The sequence below is a fragment of the Ailuropoda melanoleuca genome, chromosome 13, assembly GCF_002007445.2.
Source record: "Ailuropoda melanoleuca isolate Jingjing chromosome 13, ASM200744v2, whole genome shotgun sequence".
NCBI classification, from domain to species: domain Eukaryota; kingdom Metazoa; phylum Chordata; class Mammalia; order Carnivora; family Ursidae; genus Ailuropoda; species Ailuropoda melanoleuca.
In genome coordinates this window covers 37,974,283-37,996,246 of record NC_048230.1, presented here as the reverse complement: position 1 = coordinate 37,996,246, position 21,964 = coordinate 37,974,283, and the positions used below count along the sequence as shown (strand labels likewise).

Below are 21,964 nucleotides of genomic sequence, written 5' to 3'. Positions count from 1 at the left end.
TGCATTCTGCATTTTGACATTGCTCCTGGGGGTTCTGATGGAGCTATAGTTTGAGGGCCATTGACCCAGAGAAGGATGCTAAGGGTTGGAGGTTCCAGCCCACCTCCCCCCTGCCCTCCCCTCCTCGCCAACTTCCCCTCCCTCCCCCCAGCACATCCTGCTGTGCTGCTCACTCAGGGCCTCGGACTCAGCTGCTAAGTGTAGTGACATAAACGATGTCAGGGACCTTACAAGGAGCTCTTTCCGGGGTTTCTGTGGCTTCACGGGAGGCTGTGGAGTCTTATGCATGCGGAATGTTCTCCGCTTGGCCTCGGGGCTCGGTTCCAGCCGCCCCATCAGTTCCTGAGCCTGCCGAGGGCTGTGAACCAGAGAATTTATTCTTCAGGAGGGATCAGCCAGTCGCAGCGGGCGGGGAGGGGCCTGGTGGCTGGAGGGACACGTGTGCCGGGAGGGAAGCAGGAAGTGACTTCGGGAGTGGAGCCGGCCGAGCCAGCGGCAGCGGGGCTGATGGAAGTGGAGTGGGGGCTTGAGAGGGCACCGTAGTGAGTCAGCTTTTTCTCCCTTCAGCGCCTTGGTTGGGCTGGAGGCCCGGGGTCTGGGGCCAGCAGGAGAGCGTGGGACTTGGAAGGGCAAAATGGAGTTTGGAAGGGGGCGCCCGTGGGGGTAGAGGAGGGGGTCGGAGGAGAAGCAGGGACGCTGTGGCAGGTGGCAGGGGAGGGGCAGGCTGCCTGAAGCCCCCTCTGTCCCTGGCCAGGGTCAGCTGGAGGGTGTTGACCAGCCTTCCTTAGACAGTGGCTCACCAAAGCCTCTTTGTTCAGTGCTTCCCGGTGGGGCTGTGGGGCCCGCCCCTCCCTGGAGCCCCGGGGAGCAGAAGTCCCTACAATTCCAGCCCCTCTGCATCCCCTCCCGCTCATTCTGGGGGTCAGCACAGCCCCTCGAACTTGACTGTGACTGGGAATCTGGTGACCGTGCAGCAGGCCTGAGCTTGTGCGTTGCTAACCCCTCCCCGGGTCAGTGGTCCGGGGACCACACTTTAAGCAGCGAGGTATTAGAGAACTTTCCTACAGTCCCATCGGCCCCAGGCTGAGTCCTGCTGCTGGATTCTCCTCGTGGAGTCAGGCTGTGTATGTGTGCAGTTTCGTGAGGAGCTAGTCCCACCTCTAACATGACCAACATCTTGAGGCTCTTGGAAGCAGGGCAACAGGTTTGCGAGGGAGAGAAAAGCAAGAAATTCTGTACCAGCCAGGGCCTCTCCTGTGCTGCCCTCGCAGATTGTGGACGCACGCAGGGTGGTGTTGGCATCTTTAAAGTTGGGGAGGGCAGGGAATAATCCTCCCTCTTGCAAGTTAATCAAGGTTCATGTGCTAACATCCAGCTCACAAGGAAGTCTGAGCCCCATCATGGAAGCTGATTTGAGGGGCTGTGGCTGGCGCTCCTGTTCTCAAGATGCTACTGGTCTACCTATTGGAGCAAACTTTTCCTCCTCTTAGGACTCTGCGTCAGCTTTCCCAGTCCCTCCCTCGTAGGGAGGAGAACTCACTTTCAAAGCTCTGGGTTTCTGGTAGGCCAGTGCTTTCCACTGTAATGCGTGTGAAAACCCCTCATGGAACTTGAAAAAAATGCACATTCTGATTCAGCAACCCTGAGATCCTGCATTTCCCAAAGTGGGGCCGGCTCAGACCACCCTTCCAGTAGTGAGGATTTAAAATAGCAAATGGAAGAAACTTCTCCCCGGGGGCACTGGGCTGGCATTATCATTGATAAACAGTGTGATTCTTGGGATGGAAAAGATGTGCATGGCCTTGCTGTCCCTTTTCCGCATGCCTCTGGTGCTCAGGTAAATGGAGACAGGCTAGGATAGTGCTTTCCCTCTCACTAGCCCCCAGGAACACCCGAGCTCTCTTGTTGGCTGGCCCAAAAACCCCGTTGACTTTGGCCCGTTGGCAAATGTAAATGGCTTCCTCTTTTCTGTTTTCTTAGCTGTTAAAAGGCACATTCAATACTGAAAAAAAAAGTTGTTTTTCTGTGATGACCTGTCTTGGATGATAAGTACTAAGAGTATGATAGCTATAGGCCTTTCTTTGTAGATGCTGTTTCAGATTTTATCCACAAGCGGCTAGAAATAGAAGGTTGGTGTCATGATCCAGATGCCTTGGTTTGCAAACAGACACGAACCACTCATTTTAGGGTGACATTTAGCAAGATGAAGTATGTAGATGGGCGGGTTTTTAAAAAGTAGAGTATTTTTTCTTTATTTGGTGCAGTCAATGTCCTGAGTTTTATTTAGACACTGTCCGAATCCATAGATGCTGTTTCTCTTCAAGGCTTCCTGGCTTCGGAGCTGAGCCTGGGCTCCTCTGGGCTCATCTGGGTTTGCCGAGACTCACAGCCTTACCCGGTTGGAATCCTAGCTGTGCTGCTGAGCCCCGTGGCATACCCTCTGCCACCGTTTCCTTACGGGGTCAACAGAGTCAGCGTCTTCAGTTTTCAAGCTGCAAGCCCAGGGTGGCTGGCTGTTCCCAGAGCGCTGGGACCTGGCAGGCGGGAGCCTCCTGGGGTCGTGTCCAGCTCTGTGGGTGCTGGAAGACCAGTGGGCAGCTGAATGAGCCCTTTGAGATGAGGCTCTGAGCACTGATGTTTGTGTACCGGAACACAGGGCTTTTCAACAAATGGGTTTCTCTGCCCTGTAAGTTTCCACAGCAAGAGTCTGATTCCCTGTCATTTCAGAGCTAGAATGTAAAATGTGCTGGAGTCTAGAGGAGGTTTTCTGAGCAAAACCAAGAGGAAATGGTACTTCCCTTCCTTTCCTCGGTGGGTAGTGGTGTAAGCTCCATTTCAGCAGCGGTGTGCTCGGGTGACGGGGAAATGCCACTTACGGCTCTGTCTCCTTGTCCTTGCTGAGCGTCCTGTCAAGGTAAGCTGGCCCTTTTCAATACAACCAGTATTTTTTTAGATGCCAGGAAGCCTGATTTTACAGGGGTGCCAAGTGTGAAAAGGCATCGTCCCTGTTCTTCAACTAATGATATGAAAGATGAAGGAGGCAAGCCCGCACAAAGAAGGTCCCACAGATGTGCACTGGGATGGGAGTGGAGGGGGGTCTTTAAACATGGAGTCCAAGTTGGCATCAGGTGGGCAGCAGAATGGGCTCTGGATTGGCCGGTGGCAGAGAAGGATGGAGGGAGGCATTCTGGGAAAGGACCAGGTGAAGAGTGACTTGGAGCCGGGACCATTTGGGACTCGTTGAAGGTGCCGTAAATGACTCAGCTGAGGGGGAGTATGGTGCCCAGTATGGGCAGTGGTGGAAGAGTCGGTGAGCTAGGTGAACGGCAGTTGGTGGCATGTGCCCTTGGCAAGTCATGGGGGGGTTGCCACAGGGGCCTCCACTGAAGGTTTGGTCAGGACTTAGGAGGGAGAGCTTCAAGAGAGAATCTGAGTTAGTCACCTGTCTTTGGAGAAGAGAGCACCAGTGCTGGACAAGTGCAGATAGAGTAGGCAGAATGTGCTGGAAAGTTATAATCTCACCGTCCTGTGCTCTCTTCCTCCTGGCTAAATAAGCCACATTCTGTGAGCGTCTTCTCTTTGGAACTCTGTCCCAGTGTCCTAACCTCTTCCATGGGCTCCCCTGGCATCTCCCTAGGTATCCTCAGGTCTGTCCTTTCAGGGTTGGTTGATTACTGACACGTGGTGGGCCTGGTTGAGGAGGCTCGGCCCGAGGCCATTGACACAGTTGAGGGATGGCGTGGCAGAACCCAGATTACAGGCCAGGCCCCGGGTGGAGGGTATTGGGACACCTTAGCGCATGGGGGCGTCCCTGAAAGAGACTGCAGGTGGCTGACCCTCTCCCCCTCCTCCGCACACAGCTGTATCCAGCATGCTCCAAGGCCACAGCTCAGTGCTCCAGGCGTTGCTGGGGACCTTCTTCACCTGGGGGCTGACGGCAGCCGGGGCAGCTCTCGTGTTCATATTCTCTAGTGGACAGGTGAGTTGCCTTGCTTCGGTTCTGAGGTCTGGGGGGCACTTGAAGCAAGCTGGGAAACCACAGCCTTGGCAAGGGTGCAGACTCTTTCAGGCCACTGGCCACACCGCCAGGATGTAGGCAATGTTTGTTCTCTGTCCTGTTTTTTTCTGCTCCTCTCCCTGCCAGGCCAGGAGAGAAGGTGTCTACGGCTGCTCTGCTCCTGGTGTGAATGGAGTAGGAAGGGTTATGAAGTTATTAGGCCTGCTTTAGCCCCTGTGTGGTTTCTAGCTTCTGGCTAGTCTCCTTTAGGCCTGGTGCAGGTGTTCGGTTTGGTTGTTTAACTGGCCTGGCTGGGGTGATGGCAGACCCTTGCGGGAAGGAAGGTTATCTCTTCCCGTTCTCATGTATCCCATCTTTTCCTTCCTTCCCCAACCCCTTTGGGATGAATACACACAGACTCATCTCCCCATACCCCTACAGACTCCCTTCCCATCCCCTACCCCTGCACAACTTCCTCCCATCCCCCCAGCACCCTCACTCACCCCTGTACAGACCTGTATTCCCCAGCCGCACATACCCCATGTGCACCTGTATCTTGTCCCCCCGCATTCTCCCTCCCCCATACCCTACACTTGCCTACATACCCCACACGTACTTCTATCCCCCCATCCCTCTACATGCACACCCCAACCCTCCATACGTCCTCACCCCGTACATCCCATATGCCCTCATGTACCCCACACACATATCTCAAGCCTCCGCACTCCCCACGCATCCCCCACAATACAGGCCGCATACCCCGCCCCACTCCTTCACAAGCCCTACCCTCACCTGCTCAAGATTCCTTTCCTTTCTGCTGCCCTTGATGCCCTCAGGCCATAGGCCTAGAGCTTCCATCCATCTATGTCTTGAGAAACTCGAAGTCCTTGCAGGTGCAACAGGTAGCCTTAGAAATTGCAGGAGTGATAAGCCAGTAAGGGATTTAAGATCCATTTAAACATGCTGTGAGCCGGATCTGCAAACGAAAACACAGTCTAGGAAGTTGGCACGCCAGACGCTCTTGTGTTAGAGACCAGTAGGACAGGTGTTTGATGTCACATAAGATCCAACCTCCCCCCCGCACCCCGCCCCACTCCTCTCCTCAGTGGGAGGTTAGGAGCCTATCAATCAGAAACACAGAACTCAAGACACACAGCCTGGATCCTGCTTGCTGTTGACAGGTAGTGAAACCCTTCGAGAGCTAATCCCTGAATGAGAAGCACCCAGGAGGCAGAGGGGAGGGCACCGGGTCACCTAACTCTCTTCCTCCTTCACCACATCTTTGTGCCCTTCTGGGGCGGAGTGGCCCATGTTTCTATCTTCCCCAGTTATTTTGCACTGAGGCAAGGCCTGAGTCGCACTGGGCTGGGCTGCCCTGCTGAGGCCTGAGGGAAAGGCAGCCCTGTGGTGGGAGGGCCTCAGAGCCCCGTGTGGCCTTGGCCAATGCTGTGGGGGCTCTTCGGGAGGGGAGAGGTGCCTTCCCTTCTTCACACAGGTGCCCCTATCCCCTTTGGAGCCTCGAGCCCCTCATTTGTCTTGTGTTAGTGTAACCACCGAGATCCGTAGGAGAAATTGCTGAAAATTTCTGCGTGGAGGCATATTCCCCAAGACCACCATCACGTTTGATGATTCACTAGAAGGATCCATGCCACTCAGCTTATAGCCGTACTCAATGCTAAAGTTTAACACTGGGAGGATCAGCCGGAGAAAGAGACAGGCGGAGTCTGGGGAAATCCGTGCACGGGCTTCTGCTCCCCCCCTCCTCCTGAGAGGGGCACCCTGAGAGTTCTCCTTCTCTCAGCAACAAAAGTGCAGTAGCACATGTGTGATGTGTCCACCCAGGGCATCTTGAGAGCCTCAGCCTCCAAGGATTCTACCTGGGGCTGGTCCTGAAGGCACTGTAGGCTGCTGAAATTCGAGACTTGAGGGAGGAAAGCAGGTGTCCCGTCCCCATCACCTTGTTTGGAAACCGGTACAGGCACACTAACCCACCCTTACCCAGGAGTGGAGGGAGCGGTTCAAGTACCAAGTCCCCAGGAGCCAACCAAAGACCGGCCTTGCAAGCAGGACCTTGCAAAGGTAGCAGGCTGGGGGGCTACGTTAACCCTTTCTGCACAGGAAGTGGGCGTGAGGAGCGGAAGAGGCTTGCTGTTGGGAGATGAAGGTGGCCCAAGACAGGAGCCCACAGAGATGTGCTCTGGTGCCCTGAGCAGACCTCCCTTTTCATTCGGCCAAGGGGGGCTGCAGTGAGGTCACTTGGGGTAGTAGACACGCGGACTCTAACCTCCACTGCTGCTCCTGAAAGTAGCTTCACTCAAAATTTGCTTTCTTGCTTTAAAATATATTTTAATTGTAGGAAGCTTGTAAAGAATGGAAAAGCTTAAAGAAATAATAAAAAAGTTTCTTTTTAATTTATTTTTATTTATTTATTTTTTATTCGTTTCTGAGGTAGAATTTAGTGTTCCTGAGTTGCATAGAACACCCAGGGCTCATTACATCACGTGCCCTCCTTAATGCCCATCACCCACTTACCCCATCCCCCCACCCCCTCCCCTCCAGCAACCCTCAGTTTGTTCCCTAGAGTTAAGAGTCTCTTGGGTTTGCCTCCCTCTCAGTTTTCATCTTATTTTATTTTTCCGTCCCTTCCCCTGTCCCTTCCCCTATGTTCATGCTTTGTTTCTTAAACTCCACATATGCATGAAATCATATAGTATTTGTCTTTCTCTGCCTGACTTATTTTGCTTAGCGTAATACCCTCTAGTTCCATCCACGTTGTTGCAAATGACAAGATTTCGTTCTTTTTGATGGCTGAGTAATAGTCCATAGTGTATATAACTATATAACTATAAAACTCTAACTGTACACACACACACACACGCACACACCCCACATCTTCTTTATTCATTCATCTGTCAACAGACATCTGGGCTCTTTCCATAATTTGGCTATTGTGGACATTGCTGCTATAAACAATAAATGATAAAAAAAGTTTCTGATCCCACTTCTCAGAAAAAAACCCTGAACCTATTTGGTCAGATTTGTTCAGTTATATTTGAGTATACACAAATTTATGCCTGTTTCTTTACATGATAGGGATCAGATTGTGTGTAATATTTTACAACCCGTTTTCTTCCCTTGATATCATAAGCATTCCTCTTATATCCCTAAATGTTTTTTGATGATTTTGATTATTCGATCACTTGGTTTGCTTAACTGGCTGTGTCCTATTTGTCATAAGGATGCACTGTAGTTTAGCCATTCCTCAACTGTTGGACAATTGTTATGTCCTTTTTTCTTGATTCTTTTTGGAAATACCTTTATGATGAACATAAACCTTTGAGCACATATCTGATTAGTTCCTTGAAATATGTCTAAAAGTGGAATAAAGGCTTTAGTGACATTTAAAAAAGTATAATTTTTCTCCTTTCAGGATCCAGATGAATGCTGGTAGAATAATGTTACCTGACTTCTTTATTAGATCTGTCTGGTTTGATTAAATTATTTGGTTAGGCCAACTTTGCTTCTGTCATGGCATGCCTCGAGAAGAATGTCATTTGTACGGCTGCCTGGCATCAAAACCTTTCATCCCCCCCGTAGCCCCTCGGAAGTGGGAGAGGGCTGAGCCAGTGATCCTAGCTCCCCAGCTTCCTCAGGAGTCTCAAGGATTGGGGCCATCAACCACGTGGCTATAGATGATACCCCTAACTTAGACTATGAAGTTAAACAAATGTTTTTAAATTGAAATATAAAATGCATATAGAAAAGTGCAAATTTTACAGTTTGATGATTTTTCATGGCTTCCTATGAAACTGGTACTCAGCTCGATAACTAGAACCGTACCAACCCCCCAGCAGCCTTTCAGGCTCCTTTCCAGTCCCTACCCCCCAGCTCTATCCTCCACTGCAAGGACAGTCCCTCTCCTGGTCTCTGACAGCAGAGATTAGTTTTCCGTGTGTTTCTACATTATATAAATGGAGTAATCATATAGTATGTGCTCGTCTGTGTCTGGCTGATTCCACTCTGTTTATTTTCCAGTTTACCCTTGCTCCCGCCTGATCATGGGCTTCATTCTGATATATATCGTGTGTACTCTCATTGCCATGTGGCATTCTGTTGTATGAATACCTCCTAATTGATGTATCATTCTACTGTTGGTGGGCATTTGGGTAGTTTCTGGTTTTGGCTCTCCCAAGTACTGCTGCTGAGAGCTTTTTTGTGCATGTGTTTGCTGTATCCAAGTATGCACTGCTGTCAGGTGATGAATTCGGTGCTCAGGATTGGCACTGCTGGGTCGTAGGGTACGCATATGTTCACTGCTAATGGATGCTGCCAGTTCGTTTTCCAGCGTGGCCGTGCCATTTTGTACCCCCAGCTGCAGCGTGGGAGAGTTTCGGTTGGTCCCCATGGTCCCCATGAACACTTGTCAATGTCCATCTTTTAGTCCAGCTACATACTAAAGGTTTATAGTTATAATTCATAGGAGAGCTAGGTCAAAGGCAACATATGGGCCAGTGGAAGCCAAGTGTCCCTGAAAAAACACTCTGATGGGCTGTGGGATGGATGGAAGGTTCAAACAATTTTTTTTTTTCCCTTGGTTCTTGGCCCATGTTATAAAGGCTCCAATCTAGGCCTACAGACGGTTGGCAAATGCAGGCATGGGCCAGTCTTTATTCATGTAGCTCTCTGAGGTCTTATGGTTTCCTTTTATCCCCAGAAACATCCCTTAGAATCTGAAACATCTTGTTTATATTTTCAGAGGCGGATCTTGGATGGAAGTCTTGGCTTTGCTGCAGGGGTAAGTAATGTGTGGTAGGAGCGATGTAAACAGAGTTTTGTTTATTCTGACATTTCTCTGCCAGTTTCTAGGCCCTCCCCAGGTAAGCTGGATGTATCTCCGTGGTCTCCAGGCCCCTTCTTATGTCTGCCGCTGTGTATTGACCAGCTTATTGAATGCCCCCACCTCTGAGACCTTAAGGGAGGCTTGCTTGTTGGGCAGTTATCTCACGACCTGTGAAATAAGAAGGTATTCAGGAAAGGCCTCACTCAGGTTCTCCTTGGTGTTAATTCAATATTCTCTCTTTCCCTTCGCCTGAAAAACCCTTTTGTTACTGACATCTCCAAACATGTAAAAAAAAGTGGAAAGACTCCCCAGTAGCCATCATTCAGCTTCAAGCATTACTGATTTGCTAATCTCGTTTCTTCAGATTTGCTCATCTCGTTTCTTCTGACTTCCCCCAGCCTTCTTGAGAGGTTGGAATATTTTGTAAAAGCAAATCCAAGACATCATGTAATTTCACCTGTAAGTTCAATCCATATCTCTAACTGAATGACTTTAATTTTTTTTTTCTTACAACATAACCGTCTTATCACACTTGCCCAAATTAGCATTTCCTTATTGTAACCTAACACCCAGTAAACGTTCAGATTTCCTCCATTTTTTTTTTTCAAAGGGGTCATCGAAAATTGTTCTGTTAGAATCGGCATCCAAACAAGATTTTCACATTGAATTTTTTGTTACGTCTTTTCAGTGTCTTTTATTCTTGAACGATCCCGTTGTTTTTTTTTCCACTCCAGCAAGTTATTGGAGAAACTGGGTCATTTATACCCATAGGGTAGTCCACATTGTGAATTTGGCTGATGGCTTCCTTGGGGCGGGGGGGCTGTCTGCCTTGTTCCCCAGCCCCCTGATCTCCTGTGAGCTGGGCGTTAGATCCTGGGGTTTGGTGACTTCAGAGCCCGTTTTCCAGGCATGAATGTGNTTGTCTTTTATTCTTGAACGATCCCATTGTTTTTTTTTCCACTCCAGCAAGTTATTGGAGAAACTGGGTCATTTATACCCGTAGGGTAGTCCACATTGTGAATTTGGCTGATGGCTTCCTTGGGGCGGGGGGGCTGTCTGCCTTGTTCCCCAGCCCCCTGATCTCCTGTGAGCTGGGCGTTAGATCCTGGGGTTTGGTGACTTCAGAGCCCGTTTTCCAGGCATGAATGTGTTGTGGTGATGCCGCGTGTTCTGAGTGTGTCTGTCACATCAGAAGTCATGTAATATGTGGTTTACTCTTTCGGTTGATCAGGATTTGGTTCCTTTGTCCTGTTCGTATAGTCCTATGATCTGGGGTCTCCCAGAGGTCACCTAAGTCAGCAGCCGTCAGACTGGGGTCTGTTTCCTTCCGGAGCACACGGAAGCCTTCTGGGTGGTGCATAGGGGCACGGATAGTGTTCATAAAATCCATTCCCAGGTCCTCGGCATCCACAGGCTCTCTTTCCTAGAACCTTTCCGCCTGAGGATGCTGTGGTAACCGGTTCTCCTTTTCCGAATTCCCTTACACATTTGTCCTCCCTCCCTTTACAAAAGAAAGACACAGTCTTCCCTTATTACCTTGACTCTGGGTGGCAAAATCTCCACGTGTAAGGGGGACCGTTGGGATGTTGGTGCTGGTGTGGAGAAAGGGAGGCCTCTCATCACTGATCACTGGGCATAAATCCTCCAGTGGTTCAGGCACTGTCTGGCCCTTTGACTGTGGATCTATTCCAATTATTAGCAGAGAGATCCTTAAAAGTAGTTTTCCACGATGGACCACTCTGGGATTTGGGGCCTGTAATTTGGATAAAATTCGGAGAACAAAATGACAGTATTGTAACAAAGTATTTTTTTCCATCCTCTTCTTTACGCGAACACATTTTCTTTTTGCTTACGTTTAAAAAAGAGAAAGAAGAAAAATAGAAATAAAGCTGATTCCGAGCTTTGTCTGATTCTAGCAATGACCACTTAATATTTGCCCATGGATATATGAATGAATTGAAAAAATAAGGAAAGGGCCCATCCATGAAAATATGCATTTCCAAGAATATTTTACTTTTTAATGCTTAATAATTATGAAACAGTGTATTATATTTTTGTGGTTAGAAATCTGTTCTCTACCACTTAAAATGGTAACTCAATCCAGGAAATTATTACTTAAGCAGTTAGAGCCCTAGGCTCACATGCATTTTCCTAAAAATTAAATTATATTGCAAAGAAGTAGGATAAAGAAATCAATAATAGACTTCCTAGCATAAAATATAAGTTGCTTTAGGAGAAAATTCTGTGGGGAAATGGATTGAAACATAAGTCTAGGAGAAAAAGGAATGATGTAAGTTTTTGGACTTTTGAGAAGGGCTTGCCCGTGCATTTTTGTGTGTTTAGAATATAGCCTGTGTGCAGAAGACTGTGTAACACATGAACTTACAACTTAGTTTATATACATATTTCAGTGGATATGGTGGGACTCACATCCCTCTGCCATTTAGATCCCAGTGGATACATTTAATTGACCGATTTAACAGTTTTATTTAAAGAAATCGGTATTTATAGGCCAGAAATTACATCATTTGCAACTCTTTAAACTCAAGAAGGAAACATTTTAAATGTCAATTTTAAAAGGAGTGAGGGGGTACCTAGTCTTTAAAAATTCTTATAGAGGTTACATAGACGCAGAGTTTGAAGAACTCTGTTCTGTGCTATCTTTTGCTTTTGACTAGGCATTTGTGTCATCTGTTCTAGTTTGTTTTTTTTTTTTAAGATTTTATTTATTTATTTGAGATAGAGTGAGAGAGAGAGAGAGAGAGTGCACAAGCAGGAGAAGTGGCAGGCAGAGGGAGAAGCAGGCTCCCCACTGAGCAGGGACCCTGATGCGGGGCTCGATCCCAGGACCCCAGGATCATGACCTGAGCTGAAGGCAGATGCTCAACCGGCTGAGCCACCCAGGAGCCCCTCTAGTTTGTTCTTTTAAGGCAAAATCCACTGTAAGATTTGCATAGCAAAAACCAAAAACTGAAGTGAAACAAGAAAGGAAACAAGCAAAAGCAGAGGACTGTAGTCTTCAGGACATGTCGGACTGAATTCGGGAGCACGAAACGTGAACATTTAAGATGAAATCATCAGGCCAATATATTGTGATCATTTAAGTATGAGGATCTAAAACAAAATAGTTTCACTTCTGATTTTTAGTGTAGTTGGTAAAAAAAAAAAAAAGAGATTCTAAAAATGATCTATGTGTGTGAGCTGCTGCTTCTCCTTCTCTCCTTCTCTCCTCCTTCTCTTCTTCCTTTTCTTCTCCTCCTTCCTCTTCTTCTCCTTTTCCTTCTCCTCTTTCTTCTCCTCCTTCCTCTTCTTACTCTTCCTTTTCTCCTTCTTCTCCTTTTTCTCCTCCTCCTCCTTCTTTCTCCTTCTTTCTTCCTCTTCCTCTTCAGAAAAGGGCATTTACTTTTCTGAAATTGACCTTGAGCTACTCCCATAAGAGGAGCTCCTGGAAGGTCAGCAGATACAGGGAGAAAAGTGAAAGCATGGTGTGGGAGACCCTTGAGGCTCAAACACAGGAAATTCGGTGGCCTTGGTGACTAGCAGTGGGTTCTCATAAATGCTTCCCCAAACTAGGCAAAAGGCAGTAGAGCCCCGGGGGCCTGAGCTGTAATCACTGCTTATAGTAATCATGGAATAATTTATAGTGAATATAGCCATTCTTTTGGCTAGGACAGTAGTTCTCAACTGGGGGGTGGTTTTACCTCCAAGGGGACATTTGGCAGATTTGGTTGTTGAAACTGATATCTAGTGGCTAAGGGCCAGGGATGCACACCTAAACACCTTCCAGTGCCCAGGATGGCCCCCACCACAAAGAATGTTCCAGACCAAAGTGTCAGTTGCCTTGCCAAGAAATCCCAGTCTGGAGCATTTTGATGTATCCTCTCTAGTCATGGAGTGGATGTGTAAAAATACAGATGTATTTAAAGTTTAAAAAAAAAAAAAAAGGAGGAGGAGGAGGGTGGGGGAGGAGGTGGTGGTGGAGGTGGTGGTCATCCTGCCTCTCCCCCTTGCTTCCCAGAGGTCACCACTGTTAGGCCTGAGCACATCCTTGGAGAACTTTCATCACGCACATACTGAGTATCCAGAGAAACATGCCGTAGTGCTTGGTATCCTTCAACACGGCTTTTGTATTTATTCTTCAACACAGCTATGAGACGCTTTGAATAAATATCTTGAAAAGGGAAAACTAGCAGGGCACCTGAATGGCTCAGTCAGTGACACATCTGTCTTCAGCTGGCGTCATGATCTCGGGGTCCTGGGATTGAGCCCTGCATTGGGCTCCCTGGTCAGCGGGGAGTCTGCTTCTCCCTCTCCCTCTGCCCCTACCCCCCAGTTGTGCAATCTCTCTTTCTCAAATAAATAAATAAAATATTTTTTTAAANCCCTCTCCCTCTGCCCCTACCCCCCAGTTGTGCAATCTCTCTTTCTCAAATAAATAAATAAAATATTTTTTTTAAAAGATTTTATTTATTTATTTGACAGAGAGAGACAGCCAGCGCGAGAGGGAACACAAGCAGGGGGAGTGGGAGAGGAAGAAGCAGGCTCTTAGCGGAGGAGCCTGATGTGGGGCTCGATCCCAGAACGCTGGGATCATGCCCTGAGCCAAAGGCAGACGCTTAACGACTGCACCGCCCAAGTGCNGCCCCTAAAAACTTAAAAAAAAAAAAAAAAAAAGGGAAAAGTAGCCATCAGCCGGTTGCCTGGGGTCCCACTGTACCTGGCCCAGATGTAACATGTTTTCATGGGCAGCCATGTATACATTTATGTATGTGTCATGCATGCACTGAAATACGTATCTGCTATCACACTGCCCTGGCATGTCTCTACAATATATAATTGTGCATGGAGAAAGGAGATTCCTAAGAGTAAGGACACAGTATTTTAAATGTGCTTAGCGGGATATTTCACAGGTGGTTTTTTCTCATTAGCAGGGCCTTGGAAGCATTAATCACTTCTCCTTAAATGACTCCTCTTAGGATCCATTTGCCTTTTTTGCTTTTCCTCCTGACTCCTTAAATCACTCTTTAAGTCTTTAATAATCATTGTCTTGTTCTTCTCAGTACCCACGTCTGCCGTTGATTTTTGCCTGAGGTGTGAACTTCATGGGGAGAAATGTTACCATTAAAAAAAAAAAGGGCAGCAAATGAAACCTAGAGTATTACAACATTAAAGCTGGAAAACATTTTAGACGGTTATAATAGCTAATATTTATCGCACCTTTATTTTTTACAAGGTGCTCTGCTGAGCGCTTCGCGTAGACCATCTAATTGAATTTTTGTAATGGCTCTGTGAGGCATATAGCAGGTACTGTTATTTACCCCCACTTTACAGAGGACCAGTTAGGCATAGTGAGTGTAAATAAATCGTTCTGGGTCCCCAGGTGAGCAGAGTCAGGATGTGAACGCACGGTCTGACTCTAGAGTTGCGGCTCTTAAACCACAGTGCCTCCCAGCTGAGGTCTGGTCCAGTTGCCTCCATTTGCAGGCAGGGAACAAATCCAGAGAGAGTAAATGACTTATTCAGAATCGAAAATTGCTAGATAGGGGCAGAGCTAGGACCGAACTCAGAGGAGAAGTCAGGGGCTGCTGGTATTTAGCTGTGTGACCTTGGACAAGCGCGTTAGTCTTCCTGGACCTCCGTTGACGGCTGAGAACTGACATTGGGCTTGATGGCTCCTTAGGGCTTCTTGGTTCTTCATGGTTGAAGGGGTGGGTTCCAGCACTTGCTAGCATTTGTCCTTTTCTTGTAAGGCATTTGTGAAGCACTGTGGTTGGTTTTGGTTCACCTACTCACCTATTCAATGGCAAATTTAAACATGCAATTGCATATCTGTTTATCTGAGTGAGAAAGAAGTCATTGTCCTGGAAGATAAACATTTAGATGAATTTGAAGAGGCCAGGGTCACCATTTTAATTGTCTTTGCTCTGGTTCTGATGTCTGTTTTTGGTGACGCTTGTATTAACTAGGAATCACTGCATCAATGTACATTCTCTCTCAAGGAAGAAGCACTGTGTGGAATAAATAGGGCCAAGAACTGGCAGAAGAGCGAGACAGCCTACCAATCAAGAAGCTTACTTGTAGGCACGAAAGAGGCAGTTTCGTATCTATTATTTAATCCCATAGGGAGCTGGGTTCTTAGGAAAGACATGATTTTCTTAAGAAGATTTTGGCTGAGTCTGTTTTTGTGCAGCACATGGTGAATGATATTTTCTCCAAATAACTGGCTCCCTGTTGGAAGTTAATGACACTCTACAGTGATGGCCTTGGAGTCTGGAGGGATCAGGGTGGCCAGCTGTTCTCCATTTCCATGGAGAAGTGGATGCACAGAATGGACTCAGATTATAGTGTGAGGGACTCAGGGAGGAGATTTCAGGTCGATCCACTAGAAAGGTTTATTGGATAGTAAATAGTAGAAAGAAAAGAGCCGGGGTGGGGAGCAGCCATCGAATGGGGTCTTTGGAAATCCTAGCTTTCATGCTTCTGGCCCCACAGATCTGGACTGGATGTAGTGATTGCTGATACCTTTTCTCCATCCTCCTGCCTGAGGAGTAGGGAGGCCTGATATGTCCTAATCGAGATTTTTCCATGTGAGGTCTTCCGGACAACATTGACACAGGCTGGGCCACAGCCGGTGTAACACGAGACGGTGTGAGAGGAGCATGCAGACAGGCTCCGATGGGGCTCCTGCCAGGATCGTTGCTCTCTGTTTCTCTGAGCCATGATTTTCCTCTTTATGAGGCTGAGAGGAATGGAAGGCCCCAGGATGACCCCCTGGGGATGTTGACCATGCTTGGACCTAGAGCAGACCCTGTCCCAGCGTCACTTTGATTGGACAGACCACCTGGGAAGTACCAAGGCAGTTGTCCAAAGCGGAGCTCCTCTCTTAAATTGCTTTTTTAAGATTTAGGGAACTGAGGAGCCCCAGGGCCTCCTAAATCCTGTCCTCTGCAGGCTGTCTTGTTTTGCACTGAGATGCAATGACCAGGGAGGTGATGTTTTTCTGTTTTAGGGTGAAGACCACCCTTGAGGTTGGTCCTCAGCCAAGAAGTGAGGAGGAATACCAGGTTGGCTTGACAGGAGTGGGGGCTATCTGCCCCTGGGGTCTCATTTGACCAGCTACACGTAGCGTGGTGTGTGGGGAAGACATGGGGAAGGGCTCTTCTCTAACCAGGACTGTTCCCAGCCTCCCTCCAGGTTGTCGGCACGGTTGGTAAGGGGCTCCTGCCACTTCTGCCACCACACGTGGCGATCAAACTCATAGTCAAGGGGCTGGGGCCCTGAAGGTTTGCATGATGAAGATTTTATTATTTTTATTGTTATTACTTTTTTAGAGAGGGAGGGGGTAGGTGGGAGAAGAGGGAGAGGGAGAGAGAATCTTAAGCAGGCTCTGCACCCAGCATGGAGCCTGATGCAGGGCTTGATCTCACAACCCTGAGATCGTCCCCGGAGCCCAAATCAAGAGTTAGACGCTTAACTGAATGAGCTGCCCAGGTGTCCTGTGAAGCATCCTATTTTTTTTTTTTTTAAGATTTTATTTATTTGTTTGACAGAGAGAGCGAGCACAAGCAGTGAGAGCGGCAGAGGGAGCGGGAGAAGCAGGGTCCCTGTTGAGCAGAGAGCCTGACGCAGGGCTCCATCAGGACTTGGGCCGAAGGCAGACACCCAACCAGGTGCCCCAAAGCATTCTAATTTTAAAGGACTCAGATGGCCAGTTTACAATAAGAAAACTTCTGTGTCTCCACCGAGTGTTTTTAAATCTTGCCACACATGGGCAGGACACAGACGCTGGATACACCATGGGGGAGAGGCCTGACTTGTGACTCGGCGCTCCTGGACCCCAAATAGCAGTGGTACTTGTGGGCATGAGGCCGATGTGGTGGCAGCTCTGTCCCCAGGCCCTCCCCTCCTCTGGTGCAGCATGTGCCGGCAGGATGAGGGCCTTCCTTCCCGCTTGCTGCAGGGAGAGGGGTGGTCAGGTGAGGGAGGATGAGAGGAGAAAGGGAAGAAAAGCAGGTCTGTCAGGAAGAAGACACACCATCACTGTTGTTATTATTATTGTGCTTTTTCTTTTCAATTTCATGCTTCAGATTTCCAGTGTCATTATAAACGGTGTGGGGGAGGCAATGGATATACATTACCTCCTGTCTATGGTGATGGAAAGTAACAGCGTTTGTCTGGGTGGAGGAGCCCATGTGTGTTCTCTCGCCCTGCCAAGCAGCTGGCCTATAGGGCCCCGAGGCCCGCCCAGAGGCCCCTGGATGGTTGCCTCACTTCCCCGCCTCTCCCAGCTCTCTCCCCGCCCTCCCCACGGGCATCCTCAGGCTCCACTCTCATGGCCCAGGAACCCCTGCATCTGCCTTGTTCCCTCCGCCCTTCCTTGCAGACCTGGGCCTATCCTACACATCAGGCCAGGCATTCTCATTGGGGAATACCTGTTCCTCTTTGTTTGGGGCGCCCTTCCCTGCTCCCATGAAGGGGAAGGCGAGAGTGTATGTAAGTGACCAGCAGATTAAAAAGGGCTTTGAGATTTAGTTTCAGTAGTCGGATGTGAGCTCTTCAAACACAATAACTCTTATACATCTCTCAGTAAATGTATATAGATATTCCTTTAAGATGATTGGCTCATTTTTCCTTCCTTCCTTCCTTCCTTCCTTCCTTCCTTCCTTCCTTCCTTCCTTCAGCATTGATAGAGGATGATCTGTTGTATTCCAGGCACTTGGCCAAGTGCTGAGCGTTTGAAGAAGTGCTAGGAGATGGTCTCTGTCTTTAAGGAAGTTACGTTCTAGTGGACAGGGGGGCACACTGCCTGTTTTTGTAAGTAGGGATTTACTGGAGGCCCAGCCTGCTTGTTTGTTCACACTGGNGCTGAGCGTTTGAAGAAGTGCTAGGAGATGGTCTCTGTCTTTAAGGAAGTTACATTCTAGTGGACAGAGGGGGGCACACTGCCTGTTTTTGTAAGTAGGGATTTACTGGAGGCCCAGCCTGCTTGTTTGTTCACACTGGCTGTGGTGGCGTGTGCATTGTAATGGCAGAGTGCAGAACCACTATATTGGAGCTATGTTGCCTGCAAAGCCTGAAGTATTTACTTTCCTGCCCTTTACAGAAGTTTGCCGACCCCCAGTTTAGTGTTGATGGTAGGGTTTTCTGAGGCCTGGTTGTGGTACCAACAGCCCGAGCAGCTGTCCACAGCTCTGTGCCGTGCAGGGCCTGGGCTGGCAGTCTCAGAACGTTCCTGGAATGTCTGGTGTTTCTGAGCAGGTGATTTCCTGGGGGAGCTGGGTTTCGTAGGTTGGGGGGTGTCCTCCCCAAGGGGGCCTGGCCTTGGCTCATGAAATCGATGCCACTGCTGCCTTTGCTGGGGTGGGCCTTTGAAGAATCTTCAGGGGGTGGCTTTGCAGGGAAGCACGGGGAATCATGTGCACCATTTTGCTCTAATCTCCTTGTCGCATAAGGCACGCTGTGTCAAGACAGATGGCCGAGGACAAAAGCGTGCAATTTGAGATTGTGAGCTAAAATGAGGTTTCCCAGCTCAAATCAACCTCAAGTTGGCAACTGTCCTCAGCATCCGTGGTTTAGCAGAGTGAGCTAACTTGGCCTCACATGCTGGGCAGTTTGGTTCCAAGGAGTGCTCTCTCTGGCTTTGGAGAAACTCCCTTCATTCTGATGCTGTGGCTCCCCTTGGGCTGCATGATAGAACCATCTGGAAAAATGTTAAAAGCCCAGTGCCCCGGACACATCCTGGACTAATACATCCAAATCTCTGGGGCTGGGATGAGGCTTCAGTAGTTTCTCGAGCTCCCCTGGTGATCGCAGTGTGCAGCCCGCACCGAGGGGCCCTATTCTACTGGGGATTGCTGTGTAATGAAGGATGGGCTGGTGTTTGGAAGCAGTGGCCTCCCTTCAGAAGCTCCAAGTAGCTGTGGGTCCAAGAGTCCAGCGGAGCCCATATGTGGGGTTGCGGCCCTGGTTAGAGGGGCACTGGGTGTGGAGGATGGGGCCTTGGAACCTGGACGGGGAGGCTGGGGGAAGGCTACTGCCTCTGCTCCCCAGCCGCAGGCGTACCCACCGTGGGCTGCTGTGGTGGTCCACCCCNTGTACCCACTGCGGGCTGCTGTGGTGGTCCACCCCGTGCTTGGCCGTTGTCTTGGCTCCCAAGGCTGGTTGGTTTTGATACTAGCCTGGGCTGGGAGGGGGCAGGTGTACTCTCGGCTACGTTTCCCAGTTGGTCAGGTGATACTGGACGGCTGCCAGCCGGGAGCTCAGGCTCTTCCTCCGGGCTCCTTGGCACATGCAAAAGAACGACCGGGGCTGGATCTTTGCTGCTTGGAGAACTTGAGCGTGAGCTGAAATTCTCACTTGATGCACAGGCCTCATTAGATCGCATGCTGTGTCTGAAAAATCTCAGTGCAGCCAAGGCCTTCTGGGAGTCATCTCAGGCATCCCTGTGCCATCAGACAGGGCAATGTTTCACCAAATGCAGACAGCTGGTGGGAGTGTAGCTTGTTCCTCAAGACTTTTATGAAGCAAGTCTCCCCCCCCTCTTTTTTTTTGAGGTAACCTAATTGAGTGTTTAGCTAGCTTGTTAAAAACTTATCCAACCTAAATGCCTTTTGCTGCAATTTAAATAAGTGAGAATCGCTGACATCATTTCTCATAGACATCCTAGTACAAATCACATTACAAAGCATTTGCTGAGGGTCAGCTCTTTTGCAAGATACTCTGAGTGCAAGGTATCAAAGTTAATATTGGTTAAGTCTTGTCCTTTAGCCTTTGCCTGCTAAGACCAAGTCTTGACACGTGTTATTAACACAAGTGCTTTGTGGAAAGCCTGCCATGAGATTGCTCATGATTGCTTTTCAGGGGGAGCTCGCTCATAAGAGGAGAGAAGAGCCAGTCATCAGAGCTTTGTCAAGGGCCTGTGCGGTTTTAGAGATGGACCAGACACGTGTTCGGTTTGCAGAATAACCATTCATTTTCTTCCTTCCCTGGGGAGTGGCTGCTGGGAAGGTGGGAGCAGGGAGAGGATTGTCTTCAAGCCAATCCATCCAGCAGTTAGTGAGTGCCTACTGTGTGGGGGGCATTATGGGGGTATGTAAAGAAGCAAGATGTCATCCCTCCCTTCAAGGGGCTAAGGCTGACTGGGTTCCTGTCCCTGTGAGATGGGTCAGCTTGTGGTTATGCGAAGGTCATGTACACAAGGTGATGGGAAGCCTAGGGCAGGGAGGTTACTTCTAGCCGGGGAAGAAGGGGAGACTTTTTCAGGGATGAAACTGAGGTTGGAAAAATAGGTAGAGTTTGGCGATGGGCATGGAGCAGGGGAAGGAAATGAATTCTGTGAAGAAAGAACAGCTTATTGGAAGCATGGCTGTGGAAAACACAGGACTGTTGAAGGCATGGCGATTGGTTTGCTTGGAAGGTGATGGCTGAAAGGTAGGTTGGGGCCGCATGGAAGGGAGTCTGTGCTCTGTTCTCTCTCTCTCTCTCTTTTTTTTTTTTAAGATTTTATTTATTTACTTAAGAGAGAGGGCACAAGCAGGGGGAGCAGCAGAGGGAGAAGCAGACTCTCTGCTGAGCAGGGAGCCCGACGCAGAGCTCCAGTCGAGGACCCCGGGGATCATGACTGGAGCCAAAGGCAGATGCTCAACGTACTGAGCCACCCACGTGCCCTGCACTCTGTTCTCTCCATTGGTGGGGAGACCCGACAGGTTTTTTGAGAGGGTGAGGGGACTAGAGTTGTACTTTCAGGAAGTGCACTCTGTTGGTGGCAGAGAATGCAGCCGTAGGGAGCGTGCAGGGGGAGGTCGCAGTGGAGAGGCCGATTGGAGGCTCTTGCGTTACTTTAGATGATGCCTGGACTCCTTAGGGCCTTAAATCAGGCAGAGGCAGAGGAGTTGGGGAGGGAGAGAGCAAAGGACGGTCCTGCTGGAGAACCGAGAGGACCTGGCAGCCCTCTGATTGCGCAGGTAGCCAGAGAGGTTCAAGCCCATCACTGCTACTGTGTTCCTGGGGCTCCTTCCCCTGGGGCTTTTGGAGAATTTGCTCTCACCTCCTGGCTTATGCGCTGAGTGAGGGGGACTCTGCCAGAAACAGGGAGGTGGAGTTTAACCAGGCCTTCCTCATTTGAGTGGGTTTGTACTTTGGAATCTGTGTGGTGGGGTGGTCTCCATGGCAACCAGACACCTACAGCTAGTCGTACTGATGGTGATGCTTCCTTCTGCTCACTCTGCTTTTGACTGAGATTAGCTGAGACCCCCCAAATAGTGGCTTAAACAAGAAAGGCTCCTCTTGTGCAAAAGAATTCCAGAGACCGTGGCTGGAGTCCCCAGGGATCTAGGCTCCTTTTTCCACTCAGTTTTTTGGCCCATAGGGAGGACTTTGTCTTTCTGGCCCAAGGTAGCTGCTGGAGCTCAGGTCATCACATCCGCCCTCCAGATGGTAGGTGGGAGGGAGATTCCCTGCAAGTCTTGCCTGACAGCTCCACTTGCAGCTCATCAGCCAGAACTTATTAGAAGACCCCATCTTGCCGCAAGGAAGGCTAGGATACATGGTCTTTCAGCTGTGCCACAGTGTGCCCAGCTAGACAGTGGGATTCTGTTACTGAAGGCAGGGGAGAATGGAAACTGGCGCAGGCAGTTAGCACTCTTGGCCATGCAACCCATTGTGGAGAGAACTTTGAGCCCTAATGCTATGATTGATTTACCTTCCCTGGGTACATTTTGTATATGTGGTTCTATTAAATGAGCTGTGTTATTTCTTTCTGAAGAACTTGGCAAGAAATTCAAGTAGTACAAAGGCTATGCAGTAAAAAATAAGTCTCCCCATCTCTGTTATCAGCCAGGGCTTTGGAGGCCATGAATGATGGAAAATTTAGCTCCATCTGGCATAGGACAAAAAGAAATGTACTGGCCTATGCATTTAAAATGCCAGGCCTAGAACTGGCCGCAGATAATACTGCTAGACTCTTTAGATCCAAAGATATACTGGGGCTTGGGTTCCTCTGTTTCCCGGCCTCGTTCTTCCCTGTGTGGCTCCACATTTACAAACTCTGTTGACACTCCCTCAGTCTCACATCCGCGGGGAGGAGGAGTCTTCCTTCCCCAGCTTAAACAGCCTTGGAATTGACTTTC

The 21,964-nt window shown here is 49.0% G+C and overlaps 1 protein-coding gene across 8 annotated transcripts in view; it reads left to right on the top strand.

Moving 5' to 3' along the window:
- Positions 1-428: 428 nt before the first annotated feature.
- The window catches only part of SLC39A11 (solute carrier family 39 member 11), a 590,263-nt gene continuing 568,727 nt past the window's right edge, over positions 429-21,964 (top strand). For all 8 annotated transcript variants that reach the window (XR_004619757.1, XM_034641028.1, XM_034641031.1 and 5 more), the window contains exons 1-3: positions 429-542; positions 3,861-3,979; positions 8,754-8,792. Coding sequence is in view for 7 of the 8 variants with exons in the window: in XM_034641028.1 (XP_034496919.1) it covers positions 3,872-3,979; positions 8,754-8,792 (147 nt within the window). In the remaining variant the exon portion in view is untranslated. The remainder of the gene's footprint in view (positions 543-3,860; positions 3,980-8,753; positions 8,793-21,964) is intronic.